Here is a 15655-nt window from a genome sequence, read left to right on the forward strand (position 1 = left end):
CTCACATCCTCGGTGTGGAGATGAGAAATGACTTGGTCAGACCAAGCAGCAGTTACAGGATGTCCTGGGGACCTAACAAGGGACTGGGGAAGGGCTCAGATGACCCCAGTGGTACAAAAACACAGCCACAGAAAGTGACATCTGCAACCAGTCCAGGGCTCTCCATCCATTCCCTGTCAACCCAGAGGGTTTTGCCTCTCCTTGGGGGCTTTGAACCCCCCTCCCCCAGCAGCATCCCAGCACACACTCACTGGAATGCTGACCCAGCTTCCCAAGGGATTAGCCCCACAAACTGTCCTGCCAATGTCCTGGTGTCAGCTCCAAGCAGGCAGCGATGGGACGTGGGGCACCGTGCCCAGGAGGGAGGCAGGCAGGGATGATGCTGCAACCTCTCTGGGTTCCTCTGCTCCTTCTGCCACCCCAGCAGGTCACAGCTCCTCTGCTCCTTCTGCCACCCAGCAGGTCACAGCTCCTCTGCTCCTTCTGCCACCCCAGCAGGTCACAGCTCCTCTGCTCCTTCTGCCACCCCAGCAGGTCACAGCGCTGCCAGGGAGACGACAAAGCAGCATCTCGGCCGTCCTGTCCTGCAGGTCCAGCCCCAGCAACTGGGACAGGAGCTTCTGCAGGGCTTCCCATCGCTGCAGCGAGTTCCTGTGTCCTCCGCCAGGCTGGCGCTGCAGGCAGGCGCTGGCTGCTGTGCCGATCCACGGCAGGGGCCCACACGGTGGGGCCAGCAGCTCCCCCGTCCTGTAGAGCAGCTCAGACAGCTGTGGACTGCTTGATGCTATGGAAGCTGACGCGGGTGGGGGAGGTGGGGATGGACATGGCCCGGGCCACCCGGGCACGGATGGAATGTTTGTCCTGCCAGCGGTGCCAGCGCTTCCGCACGGCCGAGCGCACCTGGCGGGGGAGACACAGGAGGGGACCTGGAGTCACCGAGCAGCTGCCCGGAATTGCTCAGAGGCAACCGAAAATGCTAGCCGGGAGCCCCTGTTCCCCCCCACAGGACACCCGGCCCCGGTGGATGTGATGCTGGTGAAGTGCAGCCCTCGCAGCTGGGCAAGGAGAGGGAGCTGCTGCTGGAGAGGGAACAGCGAAGTGCTGTGAAGGTGATGAGGGGGCTGGAACTGCTCTCTGAGGAAGAAAGGCTGAGGGGCTTGGGGCTTTTTAGACTGGAGAGGAGAAGCCTGAGGGGGGGATCTTCTCGTTGCTTATCAGTGTGGGTGTCAGGAGGATGGGGCCAGGCTTTTTTCAGTGGTGCCCAAGGACGGGACACAAACTTGAACATCAGAAGTTCCGTCTAAACATGAGGAGGAACTGCTTTAATTTAAGGGTGACAGAGCCCTGGAGCAGGCTGCCCAGAGAGGTGGTGGAGTCTCCTACTGTGGAGAGATTCCAACCCCCCCTGGCCATTGTCACTCTGCTCTAGGTGACCCTGCTCTGACAGCAGGGGCTGGACTAGATGACCTACAGAGGTCCTTTCCAACCCCTATCATTCTGTGATCCTCTGAAGGGAAATGAACCTGGCCAGTGGTGCCTCTGAGTGCAAAATGGGAACAGGAGGGTGAAATAAACCCGAACAGGGGCTCTGCAGGAGAGCCAGCAGCTTGCACACTGCTTTGGATGCTGCAAGGGGCTGGGAGCAGTGTGAGTGGCAGTCTGGGAGGTTTTATGGCTTCTCTGGCTTATGCTAGTGACTTTTCTTCAGCATTAATCCCACCTTACAGCAGGCCAAGTGCTTAGTGTGGCAGGTCAATAGTGAGGAGATGCCTGCTCCTCAGCTGCAGTGGGGGAGGGCTCTGGGATAAGGGCACTGAATGCAGGTGGCTGAGGAGCTGCAGTTGGGTGCACACCAAAATCCCCAGCCAGCCCAGCTGGGATGGAGGTGAAGGACCATGAACTGCATGGTTTGGTGTGCTCCTGGGCCACCAGCTATTCTGGTCCAATTCCTTTTCCTCCTGCCTCAGGTCTATGTGATTTGGTAACTAAGCAGGCTTGTCTGGGGCCACCTTTCCTGAGCCACCAAAGGCTGAAGAGGCAGAGGAAGGAGCTGCCCAAATGGTCAGCCCCAGGATCCTTCTCTACTCTCACCTTCTCTGCTTCCACTGTCTGTGTTTGGGGTCAGAACACTGAGATGACCTTGTCTGTATGGGGATCACCCTGGGGAAGGATTTCCCAGGTGTGGGGGGACCCTTGGCTCTTCTGCTGCACCAAATCACACAAGTGCACCCCTAGAGCATCTGTCCCTGAGGAGGATTTTCCTCCTCCCAAGGAGACCTGCAGTAACCATTTCCACTTGTGGCTGCAGATGTGCCTGGAACAGGAGGTAAAGCACCAGCTTGGACCAACAAACACCTTCAGCTGGGGAATTGGGTGCCAGCACCCTCCAAGGCTGTGCAGGGACAGAGCCTTGGGCTTGTCTTGCAAGGAAAGATGCAGACTCCCCCCACCAAGCATTCCCAGCCCTTAGTGCTCACCTCACTGTTCAGGAAGCAGTAGAAGACAGAGACAAAGAAACCCTGGAAGGAGACAAGCAGCAGAATCACCACAGGGCTACAGCCAGCAGGCACCCCCGGGCTCAGGAGCTTTGGAGGATCTCCTGGGGGGTTGGGAATGTCTGGTTTTGGGAGGGAGCACAAGCAGGGTGAGGCATCAGCCAGGACAGGCTCCTCCACTTCCCTTGGTTGGAGGGGTCTGGAATGGTAGCTAGAGCTGAGGACCTTACCTGGAAGGACTCTAGGAAGGAGTTAAAGTAGATGAAGACGATCCTGGAGATCTCATCCTCCCCTGGGTTGACGAAGAACAGCATGTAGGTGATTCCCAGCAGGGGTAGCAGCACCAGTGTGGCCTTGACTGCTTTCCTGGGGAGAAAATAGGGACCTGAGCTGCTGCAGTGCAGCCCAGGGCATGAGGACTCCCCACATCCCACTCCCAGCACCATACCCTTGGGCACTGGAAGAGGCTGCCCAGGGAGGTGGTGGAGTCCTCATCTCTGGAGCTCTGTAAAAGATGTCTGGATGAGGAACATGGGCTGAGAGCTGTGTACAGGAGATCATTAGGCTGTGGCTGGACTTGATGATCTTGAGAGCTTTTCCAACCAGGCAATTCTCTGCTTCTCTGTCTGGAACTGGTCTGGGCAAACCAGTGACTGGGAAAGGATGGAGCAGGGCTGAGCTGTTTCCCAGTGTGGTTCTCAAGGGACTGGGCTGGTTTGAGCACTGGGCCCCTTCTGTGGTTTCCCCATCCAGAAAAGGGCAGTGGATAGGGGAAGGCTGACCTTGAGCTGGCAAGAAATGATTGCTTGGCTGATCTAAGGCTCAATTAAAAATGAATTAAGGAGAGTAAAATAATTCCCAGCCTTCAACATGGGTTTATGACAACCTTATCTCAGCTAATTAATTGGATATCTTTTCTTAACAAGATTAGAAGTGTGGTCTGTGAGAAGCAATAGTGCTGATACATGAGGAAGGATCAGGGACTCTCCTTCATGTGGGTTAGGGGACAAGAACAATGCCAAGTCAACTCTTTTTGCCTCAAAATCCTGTCAATGGAGAGATTCCAACACTAGCTGAGAGCAGGAGCAATCATCCCTGGCAGGGCTGGGCTGGGCAGGGCTGGGGCTTGGGACTGTGCTGGCCTGAAGGAGAGCCACAGGCACTGACACAAGCTGGCAGATGGCATGGAGGGGGCTGGAAATAACTGAGGTCCTGAGCATCTTCAGGCTGGCAAATGATGGGACACAGCCCAGGCACTGGTGTGGCTTTGCCAGGGGAGCAGCCATGGTGCTGGGGGAATCCATCAGCTTTGTCTCCCATGTAACAAGAGGGAATGGCCTCAAGTTGTGCCAGGGGAGGTTTAGGTTGGAGGTTAGAAACAATTTCTTCACTGAAAGGGTGGTCAGGCAGTGGAACAGGCTGTCCAGGGAGGTGGTGGAGTCCCCATGCCTGGAGGTGTTAAAAACCCCTGTGGCCATGGCACTTGGGGCCATGGTTTAGTGGCCATGGTGGTGTTGGGTTGATTCCTGGACTTGATGATCTTCCAAAGGTCTCTTCCAACTTTAATGTTTGTATGATTCTATGATTTTTACCAAAATCCATCTTCTAAGGTGGGCAGGAGCCCTCCAGGGCTGTCCCTTGCCTGGTTTAAGCAGAACTGCACAGTTTGCAACCTACCAAACTCTCCCAATTTCCCACAAAATGTTCCCGGGAAATGAAAAAGGTTTCTCTGTCCAAAAGTGAACCACCTTCTCTGCCAAAACCAGGAAGCTACTGGAAAAGCAAAAGTCTCTTAAGACTGCTGCCTGAAGCCAACCAACCTATTTCAGTAACCTTCAGCTTTGCTCCCTCCAGTATCACTCACTCCAGCTCACTGCTCTGTGATGAGGAATGCTGGCATCTCCCATCTGGATTTTTCCATTCTCAGTTGACAAATTCTCCCTCCCCCCACCCCCCAAACCTGCTTCTCCTGTCCCAGCACTCCAGGAGATTCCCTGATTCCTACCCAGAAAACGGTCCAGAGAAAAATCACAGAATTAATTTTGTTTGGAAAAGCTCTTTAGGATCGTTGAGTCCAACCCTCCTCTAACTCTAGCAAGGCTGGGGCTAAACCATGGCCCTCAGCACCACATCTCTGCCTCTTCTAGATACCATCAGGGATGGGGATTCAACCCTGGGCAGCCTGTTGCAGTGTTTGAGAAGCACTGATGAAGACCAAAGTGCCTTCTCCTGCTCCAGCTGCTTCAGAGAGCTGCTTCCTCTGTGCACCTCCTGAGCTGTCTGCAAAATATTCCTCAGCAGGGAAGGGTTAAATCAGAGAGCTGCTTCCTCTGTGCACCTCCTGAGCTGTCTGCAAAATATTCCTCAGCAGGGAAGGGTTAAATCTTCCTGCTTTGTGCTGCCTTCTCCTGGTGGCTTCCTGAGGAGGTGTTTGGGGTGGCATCAATTCATTACTCCTCCCTTGCCCTTCGCTTGGCTGCCAAGCAGCGATTTAATTCTCACCTCCGTGCCAGGATTTGCAGCTCCAAGGCAGGTGAGCTGATCAGGTCCCACCAAGCCAGGCTTTTGCAGAGACTCATTTCCCAGCAGCTCCCTTCAAAGGCAGATCCAGACATCCATCTTCCCCATTGCAAAGCTCTCACTGGCCAGGATTTCTCAGCTGCCCCACATGCAACAGGCACACATCTCCCAAAAGCGTTTGAGGGGCTCTTAGGTGTCTTTCCATGCTCTTATAACTTGATGCTTGGCTGGTGGGGTTGTTCCTATCCCCTCTACTGCAGTTTCTAGCCCTGCTTTCTGCTGTTCCCTCATGCTCTTACCTGTACTGGATTGTCTCTGAGGTGGTTGAAGCTCGGAGCTTCGTCATGAGGATTCGGACGATGTTGAACAGAAAGATGAAGTTGATCTGGAAGGAAGGAAGAGGGCAGCTGGTTGGTATCTGCTTGCCCAGCTCCCCTCCCATTTCCTCAGCAGAGGCAATGGGATGTGCCAGGGAAAATGGGCATGTTTCCTCTGGAACCTGGTCTGGACTTTTAAAGCACTTTGGCAATAAGATTTAGGAGGATGTTGAAGGGAGCAGGGCACAGCAGGAGGGTGTTGAAGGGAGCAGGGCACAGCAGGAGGGTGTTGAAGGGAGCAGGGCACAGCAGGAGGATGCTGAAGGGAGCAGGGCACAGCAGGAGGATGTTGAAGGGAGCAGGGCACAGCAGGAGGATGTTGAAGGGAGCAGGGCACAGCAGGAGGGTGTTGAAGGGAGCAGGGCACAGCAGGAGGATGCTGAAGGGAGCAGGGCACAGCAGGAGGATGTTGAAGGGAGCAGGGCACAGCAGGAGGATGTTGAAGGGAGCAGGGCACAGCAGGAGGATGCTGAAGGGAGCAGGGCACAGCAGGAGGATGCTGAAGGGAGCAGGGCACAGCAGGAGGATGCTGAAGGGAGCAGGGCACAGCAGGAGGATGCTGAAGGGAGCAGGGCACAGCAGGAGGATGCTGAAGGGAGCAGGGCACAGCAGGAGGGTGTTGAAGGGAGCAGGGCACAGCAGGAGGGTGTTGAAGGGAGCAGGGCACAGCAGGAGGATGCTGAAGGGAGCAGGGCACAGCAGGAGGATGCTGAAGGGAGCAGGGCACAGCAGGAGGGTGTTGAAGGGAGCAGGGCACAGCAGGAGGATGTTGAAGGGAGCAGGGCACAGCAGGAGGGTGTTGAAGGGAGCAGGGCACAGCAGGAGGATGCTGAAGGGAGCAGGGCACAGCAGGAGGATGCTGAAGGGAGCAGGGCACAGCAGGAGGGTGTTGAAGGGAGCAGGGCACAGCAGGAGGATGCTGAAGGGAGCAGGGCACAGCAGGAGGATGTTGAAGGGAGCAGGGCACAGCAGGAGGGTGTTGGAGCAGGGCACAGCAGGAGGATGTTGAGGAAGGACAGACATTAGAGAAAGGGCTGAAAGAGAAAAAGATGGAAGGGAAGGAGGAATACAAGGCAGCTGAAGGGATTTGGGGAGAGTGGCTGCCATCACAGCAAGGAACCACTTGGCTGCTCTCCCAGCTGCCAAACCACTAATGAGGGCAGGGGAAGGTGGCACTGGGGGCTGAGGGCAATTGACACAAATTGGAAGTGGCCTGGGTGCCTGATGGGCTGGGAAATGAGGAGCAGGCAGAGTTATTAGGGAGTGATTAGCTCTCCCTTGGCTTTGCTCAGCACTGGGCAGGGAGGGCTGAAGAGCTGTGGGACCCTGGCTCCAGCTTTCCACCTGCAAGCACAAATTGGACTCCCCCCAGACTGCCACCACTGCTCCTCTTGGTCCCTGCTCCATCCAGTTGTGCTCCATATGACCTCTGGTTCAAGCATCACTGCTCAGCCAAGAGCCAAGGCAGAGGGATGTGGATCATGGAATGGGGCTGAGGTCCTCAGACTTCCGTGAAGGCTTTTGCAAAGCACCCAGATGGTGCCAGGTCATGGATGGAGTGACTTACTGCTGATGCATCCCTACCAGAGCAAGGCCTCCAGGCTCCCTTCTAGCCCACCCCAAGCCCACAGGGTCTGGGTCTGCAAGCAGAAACATCTCCTTGGGGTTTAGGGGCCCAGATTTGCTTGAGGTGCAGCTTGGCTGCAGGGAGCTGGGCTGCAGGGTGAGCAGCATGGCTGCTGTGGGGCTGGTGCTGGAGGAGGGTCATGGCCTGTGGTGGGTTGAAACTTCCCCCCCAACATTCAATTGCCAGCCCAGCCCAGCTGGAAGGGAATGGAGCTGTATTTACAAGCAGGTCTCCACTCTGCAGTGAAATGCAATGAATGTGTACAAAATATGCAGTGCTTGCAATCAAGAAACAGCACAAGAACCCCTCCTGGCCAAAACCCAAGGGAGCTGCTAAGAGCTTCTCCACTCCCTCCAGCCCTCCCACACCCCCCTGGTCACAGAGGGACAAGTGAAAGAGCAGAGAGTGGTTAGAACTCAGCCAAAACAATGCAGCCAAGGTCAAGCAGAAGCCAGCACAGCACCAAGTTAGTATCTCCCAGAGCAAAGAAGCCAAAGGAGAGAAAGATTCTTCACCAGACTGATCCTTATGGCAGGTATCTGTCCAATGGGATTGTTTGGAACTCTTATGGTTTTCCTTCTTACACCCAGTGGTGACTTATTTACATTTCACTGCTTTCTGCCCAAGATCTGTGGAAAATTTTAAAGGCACAGCCTGAAACTAGCACATGGCCCTGTTCAGGAGCAGCCTTATCCCATGGGATAGGACCTGTGGTTAGCAAGCAAGAACAGCCTTATCCCATGGGATAGGACCCTGTGTAGCAGGCAAGAACAGCCTTATCCCATGGGATAGGACCCTGTGGTTAGCAAGCAGGAACAGCCTTATCCCATGGGATAGGACCCTGTGGTTAGCAAGCAAGAACAGTCTTATCCCATGGGACAGGACCTGTGGTTAGCAAGCAAGAACAGTCTTATCCCATGGGATAGGACCCTGTGGTTAGCAAGCAGGAACAGCCTTATCCCATGGGATAGGACCTGTGGTTAGTAAGCAGGAACAGCCTTATCCCATGGGATAGGACCCTGTGGTTAGCAAGCAAGAACAGCCTTATCCCATGGGATAGGACCCTGTGGTTAGCAAGCAGGAACAGCCTTATCCCATGGGATAGGACCTGTGGTTAGCAAGCAGGAACAGCCTTATCCCATGGGATGGGACCCTGTGGTTAGCAAGCAGGAACAGCCTTATCCCATGGGATAGGACCTGTGGTTAGCAAGCAAGAACAGCCTTATCCCATGGGATGGGACCCTGTGTAGCAGGCAAGAACAGCCTCATCCCATGGGATAGGACCCTATGGTTAGCAAGCAGGAACAGCCTCATCCCATGGGATAAGACCCTGTGTAGCAGGCAAGAACAGCCTTATCCCATGGGATAGGACCCTGTGGTTAGTAAGCAGGAACAGCCTCATCCCATGGGATAGGACCCTGTGTAGCAGGCAAGAACAGCCTCATCCCATGGGATAGGACCCTGTGGTTAGTAAGCAGGAACAGCCTCATCCCATGGGATAGGACCCTGTGTAGCAGGCCAGGTCACTTTGCTCTTACCAGAAGCACCAGGATCATGGGACCTTGGTAGATGTAGTCGGTGTAAACTCCTGCTCTCTTCCCAAACCAGCACCTGCAAGGCAAGCACAGGTGGTGTCAGGGACAGCTGGCACTGGGGACAAGCCTGCAGTGTCACTGACCTGGGTTTAGTGCTGTCCTTGCCCAGGCTCTGTCCCTGGGGTGAAAGCACCTACAGCTTGTACTGCTGGAGCCACGAGGGGATGGCTTTCCCAGGAACAGGGTTCATGGAGGGTCAGGAGGGGGCTTCTGGAGGTGTTCTTGGACCTCACATGGATGTGGGGTCTGGTTAGTGTAGGATGAGCAGGGAGGGCAATGATGTGGAGCCAGGTTTGGGTTGGTCCTGTCCCCAGCAAACCCAAGAGGAACTTGTGCTGGTGGATCCTGGGGACACCTGGTTGGGGTTGGTTAAAGTGGTGCTGTGTGGCACAGGGCTGCTGAAGTCAGGGGGCAAAAGGAGAACTGAAACCCAAGACAAGCTGCCAGCCACCTAAACTGGTGCCTTTGAACTCCCCAACACAGGTGATGAGCTCTCAGCTGCTTGCTAAGTCCTCCATTAGCAGGTCTCTGTGAAAGTGGCTCTGGTGGTGGTGGCAGTTCCTGTCTCTGCTGGCAGATCAAATCCCAAACACACTGCAGGAGCTCTGCCTTCATCTTGCCTTTTCTCTCTTAAAATCTCATTTGCCTTTTGAAGATTAAAATGCAGCAGCAAGAGGCTGCAGGCAGGGCTGGTGCAGCCAAGAGCCTAAAGCAGGCAGAGAAGAAGGGCTGGAAGAATCTGACCTCTCTGTCCTCCCACCCTGCCCAAGTATGCTGCCTGGTGCCAGCCTTTCCAGGCAGGATCTCTGCCCCTGGCACAACTGATCTCCAGGGAATTGGAATGGAAAGCTGGTGGAAGGGTCTGCAGAGCAGGGCTGGTGAGGAGCAGCTGAGGGACCTGGGGGTTGTTCAGTGTGGAGTAGAGGAGGCTGAGGGGAGACCTCTCTCCAGCTCCTTGAAAGGAGGTTGCAGCCTCCTAAACATCTCCTTCATTTCATTCCCAGCACAGAGGGATGGGGTTTGCACTGAGGTCCTGTGTCAGCAGGGAGCTACAGGAGGGTGGTGGTGGCTGGAAGGTGTTTTGGTCTGCACTCAGTGACCCTTGGGCCAGGAGCCCTCACCCTGCAGATCCTCCTGGATTTGTAACAGGGAAGCAAAGAGGCATGGCTTTCTTTTTGGCAGGGAATGAAAATGCACATCAAGAAGGGGGTGAGGTGGTGAACAAGACCTGGAGAAGAGGTCTGGTGAGGATCAGCTGAGAGAATTGGGATTGTTCAGCCTGGAGAAGAGGAGCCTGAGGGCAGACCTCATTGCTCTCTCCAGCTGCCTGAAAGTTTGGAGCCAAGTGGGGTTGGTCTCTTCTCCCTCAGATCAGGTGATAGAAGGAGAGGAAATGGCCTGAAATTGTGCCAGGGGAGGGTTAAGTTGGAGATGAGGAACAATTTCTTTGCTGCAAGAGTGGTCAGGGATTGGAAGAGGCTGCCCAGGGAGGTGGTGGAGTCCCCATGCCTGGAGGTGTTCAAGAAATGTGTAGCCATGGCACTTGGGGCCATGGTTTAGTGGCCCATGGGGGTGTTGGGTCAGTGGTTGAAGTCGACGACCTTGGAGGCCATTTCCAACCAGCCAATTCCAGGGGAGGAGCTGGGGGAAGGGAAGCAGCCAGGCTCACTTCTCATTGTCGTAGTACAGCTTCCCGATGGCCCAGGCCACGATGATGGGGAAGGGGATACCTGCAGAGGAACACACAGAGGAGCCTCAGGGCTGCAGCACTGCCACCACCCCCAGACCAGGGCTGCAACACTGCCACCACCCCCAGACCAGGGCTGCAACACTGCCACCACCCCCAGACCAGGGCTGCAACACTGCCACCACCCTCAGACCAGGGCTGCAACACTGCCATCACCCCCAGACCAGGACTGCAACACTGCCACCACCCCCAGACCAGGGCTGCAACACTGCCACCACCCCCAGACCAGGGCTGCAACACTGCCACCACCCCCAAACCAGGGCTGCAACACTGCCACCACCCCCAGACCAGGGCTGCAACACTGCCACCACCCCCAGACCAGGACTGCAACACTGCCATCACCCCCAAACCAGGACTGCAACACTGCCATCACCCCCAGACCAGGACTGCAACACTGCCATCACCCCCAGACCAGGGCTGCAACACTGCCACCACCCACAAACCAGGGCTGCAACACTGCCATCACCCCCAGACCAGGGCTGCAACACTGCCACCACCCACAAACCAGGACTGCAACACTGCCATCACCCCCAGACCAGGACTGCAACACTGCCATCACCCCCAGACCAGGGCTGCAACACTGCCACCACCCCCAGACCAGGACTGCAACACTGCCACCACCCACAAACCAGGGCTGCAACACTGCCATCACCCCCAGACCAGGGCTGCAACACTGCCACCACCCCCAAACCAGGGCTGCAACACTGCCACCACCCCCAGACCAGGGCTGCAACACTGCCATCACCCCCAGACCAGGGCTGCAACACTGCCACCACCCCCAAACCAGGGCTGCAACACTGCCATCACCCCCAAACCAGGGCTGCAACACTGCCATCACCCCCAGACCAGGGCTGCAACACTGCCACCACCCCCAAACCAGGGCTGCAACACTGCCATCACCCCCAGACCAGGGCTGCAACACTGCCACCACCCCCAAACCAGGGCTGCAACACTGCCATCACCCCCAGACCAGGGCTGCAACACTGCCACCACCCCCAGACCACGGCTGCAACACTGCCACCACCCCCAAACCAGGACTGCAACACTGCCACCACCCCCAGACCAGGGCTGCAACACTGCCACCACCCCCAAACCAGGGCTGCAACACTGCCACCACCCCCAGACCAGGGCTGCAACACTGCCACCACCCCCAGACCAGGGCTGCAACACTGCCACCACCCCCAGACCACGGCTGCAACACTGCCACCACCCCACAACCAGGGCTGCCTTCTGGCAGCCCTTTGGGTGCAAGCAGAGGTGGAGCAGGGGGGTGGAGATGGGCATCATCCATCACTACAGGGCAGGGCAGCTGGGGGGCGCGGGGGGCCACATCCTGCACTCACACCAGCCGATGCAGATGAACATCCACTTGCGCAGCTTGTCCGTGGAGTAGGTGAGCACGATGGCCGTGTGCAGGTAGCAGCCCTCCCCAAACATCCAGAAGAAGTTGGTGACGTGGAAGTAGTTGTAGGCAGCAGTCACCAAGCGACACCAGACCTGCCCAGGGGGTTAGAGGTGGGGTGGGTGGGAGGCTGAAGGGCAGAGCTCTGCATTACAGACGCACACAGCAGCGCGGAGCCCAGCGGAGCAGCCGAACCCCAGCAGGCTCAGCAGCAGGGCAAGGCTTCTCCTAAGCCTGGGTTGCCCTCCGACCACCAGGCAGCCCCTCAGGCTGCTTTTGTGGCCTCATCTTTGGGATCCTCAGGCTCCCCAAGGTCAGGGTTGGGCTCCGAGTGGCTGCCCAGCAGGGCTGCACCTACCACGTTGCTCTCGTGCACCTCCGGGTTCATGGTGAGCTGCACCACGAACCAGGTGGCGTTGCGGAGGATGAAGGCTGTGATCAGGTTCCAGTGGATGATGTTCCTCAGGCACCTGATGCTCCTAGAGAGGGGGAGGGAGACAAGGGACTGTCAGAGCATGGGGAGTCATCATCTCTGGAGGTATGCAAGAAATGTGTGGCTGTGGCACTTTGGGACACGGTTTAAGGGTGGTGTGGAGTTGATGGTTGGACCTGATGACCGTAGAGGACTTCTTCAACCCAAAGAATTCCATGACTGGCACTGGGGGACCCCAATGCCTCTCACCACTGAGGTGCAGTGGGAGCAGCATGGGGGCTGGCTACACGTGGGCTAGGGGACAAGGCTGTTAGTGAAGCTGAATGTCTGTCAGGAGCTCAAGCGAGTTACTGAGGCCTTTCTTTGGGTGAAGTGGGCAGGAGCAAGGCCAGGAGGTGGAAGGATGACCCTCAGCCTCCCTAACCAGGTGCTCTCAAACAGCAGCAGGAGGAAAATAACCCTGAGAGACGTTTGAAGATCCCTCCAGACTGGAGAGCAACGGCCTCACAGAATCACAGCATCAACCAAGTTGGAAGACACCTCCAAGATCATCAAGTCCAACCCTCAGGTGGGGAGGATATGGCAAAACAGAGGGGCTGGGTCCATGCCCAGACCAAGGTCCATGGACTGGCTGCCTCTGGGCTGGTGGCCCCAGCAGGGAGAGGGCAGCAAGTTGGATCAGCAGGGAGAGAGCAGCAGGTTGGGGCAGCAGGGAGGGGGCAGCAGGTTGGGTCAGCAGGGAGGGGGCAGCAGGTTGGGTCACTCACCGCAGGCGCATGAAGAGGACGAAGGCCACGAGCAGGGCCCCCAGTGAGACACAGTGCCCCAGGTAGTTGATGATGACAGCAATGTGGTAGTGCAGTTTGCTCTTCTTCTGGGGGGGGGCAGATGGAGAGGGTGTCAGCAGCAGCCTTGGGGACCACCACAAACCCACCTCCTCCTCTTCCCCCTCCTCCTCCTCCTCCTTCTCCCCCTCCTCCTCCTCTTCTTCCTCCTCCTTCTCCTCTTCCCCCTCCTCCTTCTCTTCCTCCTTTTCCTCCTTCTCCTCCTTCTCCTTCTCCTTTTCCTCCACCTCCTTCTCCTTTTCCTCCACCTCCTTCTCCACCTCACCCCTGAGAGATGCACCACAAACTTTGGGCCCCTTTGCAGAAAGCAATTGGAGCCCAGCTGCTGCAGGACAGTGGAGATGGGGCTGGGAAGGGACACAGCTGGTTGGACAGGGCTAAGGTGGACAGGAGAGGCACCAACCTGACCTTGCAACGAGCTGAGATGTTTCACATCCTGCTCATGTCACAGCAGCTCATGGTTGCTGCCCCTTGCTCACCCCTGCTCAGTGCTGGGTCATCCCCAGGCTGCTGTGCAGGGAGATCCTGCTGCAATTCATCCCAGCTCCCAGCGATCTGACACCTGAGGGCTCAGTTCATTCCCTTTGCTCCCGGGGCAGCGGAGAAGCTGGGCTGGATTTGGGCAGAGGGAGCAGGGGATCCCGGGCAGGTGTGAGTGGTAATTAAATTAATCGATCCTCCTGCTGTTAGGCACTCAGCCAACCTGCGAATGGGCAATTAGCTGAGTGAGGAAACCATTCCTGACAGGAGCAGCATCGCAAATACCAGAGGTGGTATCAGCTGCAAATGAGCAGCTTGTGTCCCGTCCCCTCTGCTCCGAGGGGTGCCTGACCTCCTCAGGGGCTTGCAGTCCTTGATCCCTATTTTTTTTTTATCCCTTTCAGCTTCCTAAACATCTCCTTCATTTCATTCCCAGCACAGAGGGATGGGGTTTGCATTGAGGTCCTGTGTCAGCAGGGAGCTACAGGAGGGTGGTGGTGGCTCGAAGGTGTTTTGGTCTGCACTCAGTGACCCTTGGGCCAGGAGCCCTCACCCTGCAGATCCTCCTGGATTTGTAACAGGGAAGCAAAGAGGCATGGCTTTCTTTTTGGCAGGGAATGAAAATGCACATCAAGAAGGGGGTGAGGTGGTGAACAAGACCTGGAGAAGAGGTCTGGTGAGGATCAGCTGAGAGAATTGGGATTGTTCAGCCTGGAGAAGAGGAGCCTGAGGGCAGACCTCATTGCTCTCTCCAGCTGCCTGAAAGTTTGGAGCCAAGTGGGGTTGGTCTCTTCTCCCTCAGATCAGGTGATAGAAGGAGAGGAAATGGCCTGAAATTGTGCCAGGGGAGGGTTAAGTTGGAGATGAGGAACAATTTCTTTGCTGCAAGAGTGGTCAGGGATTGGAAGAGGCTGCCCAGGGAGGTGGTGGAGTCCCCATGCCTGGAAGTGTCCAAGAAATGGCACTTGGGGCCATGGCTTAGTGGCCATGGAGGTGTTGGGTTGCTGGTAGGACTCAGTGGTTTTAGAGGACTTCTCCAACCCAAACAATTCTATGTTTCTCCATATGCTGCATGAAACCTTCCCTCTGGGCTGCTGCTGCACTTGCAGCCAACAGATCCCTTGGGCCCTGGATGCTGCTGTCCTTCAAGGGATAATGAGGGACAACCAAGGTCCTACCTCTTCACTGAGGATCTCCTGGCACTGGGAGTAGTTGACTCGTGCTGCCCAGCTCCCGTTGGCAAGGCACTCCCTGTAGCCATTATCTGAAAGAGAGGCAGCAGCCAGAGGGTGAACAGTGCCTGAGGATGGGCACCAAGAGGTGACCTGATGAGTGACTGCTGCAGGGCTCAGTGGCATCAACCCTTTTGCTTTGAAGCCAGCTCAGATGCTGCCTTGGTTGGAATGGCAGAACCAAAACCCTTGGGAATTTCTAACCCACTCAAGGGCTTTGGGTTTGCTACAGCTTTTCCTTTTCTGTCCAGAGAAGGGCAATGAAGCCGTGGGCAAAGAAGTGAAGGGTCTGGAGAGGAGTGGAGTGATTGAGGGCACTGGGGCCGTTGAGTCTTCAGAAGAGGAGGCTGAGGGGAGACCTCATTGCTCTTTACAACTCCCTGAAAGGAGGTTGGAGTGAGGTGGAGGTTAGTCTCTTTTCCCAAGTGTCAGGTGATAGAACAAGAGTAAGTGGCCTGAAATTGTACCAGGGGAGGTTCATGTCAGATATGAGGAAAGATTTCTTCACTGCAAGCTTTGGAACAGGCTGCCCAGGGAGTCCCCATCTCTGGAGGTATTCAAGAAATGTGTGGCCATGGCACTTTGGGACAAGGTTTAATGTCCATGGTGGTGCTGGGTTGATGGTTGAACCTGATGACCTTAGAGGACTTCTCCAACCCCAACAATTCCATGATTGGCAGTGGGGGACCCCAATGCCTCTCACCACTGCGATGCAGTGGGAGCAGCAGGAGTTCAACTCCTTTCTCCTCCTCTGCACCTTTGGCTCAAGTTATCACCCAGCATGAAGCTTTCACTTCTCTCCATGCCTTAGGAGACTTCTTCACCTCCCAGCAAAGCCAGCAAGCAGCAAGGCTAATTGCAATGGCCAAGACTGCCCAAGAGGAGTCTCCAGTTAACACTGG

The 15655-nt window shown here is 56.2% G+C and overlaps 1 protein-coding gene across 1 annotated transcript in view; it reads right to left on the reverse strand.

Annotated features, from left to right (window-relative positions):
- Window positions 1–759: 759 nt before the first annotated feature.
- The window catches only part of CRHR1 (corticotropin releasing hormone receptor 1), a 28202-nt gene continuing 13306 nt past the window's right edge, over window positions 760–15655 (reverse strand). Inside the window, exons 3-12 of the mRNA XM_054396493.1 lie at window positions 14700–14785; window positions 12964–13070; window positions 12122–12242; window positions 11705–11858; window positions 10284–10344; window positions 8558–8630; window positions 5315–5400; window positions 2726–2861; window positions 2478–2519; window positions 760–900 (exon numbers count right to left, since the gene is read on the reverse strand). Of these exons, the coding sequence (XP_054252468.1) occupies window positions 760–900; window positions 2478–2519; window positions 2726–2861; window positions 5315–5400; window positions 8558–8630; window positions 10284–10344; window positions 11705–11858; window positions 12122–12242; window positions 12964–13070; window positions 14700–14785 (1007 nt within the window). The remainder of the gene's footprint in view (window positions 901–2477; window positions 2520–2725; window positions 2862–5314; window positions 5401–8557; window positions 8631–10283; window positions 10345–11704; window positions 11859–12121; window positions 12243–12963; window positions 13071–14699; window positions 14786–15655) is intronic.

The sequence above is a fragment of the Indicator indicator genome, chromosome 37, assembly GCF_027791375.1.
Source record: "Indicator indicator isolate 239-I01 chromosome 37, UM_Iind_1.1, whole genome shotgun sequence".
Classification (NCBI taxonomy): Eukaryota; Metazoa; Chordata; class Aves; order Piciformes; family Indicatoridae; genus Indicator; species Indicator indicator.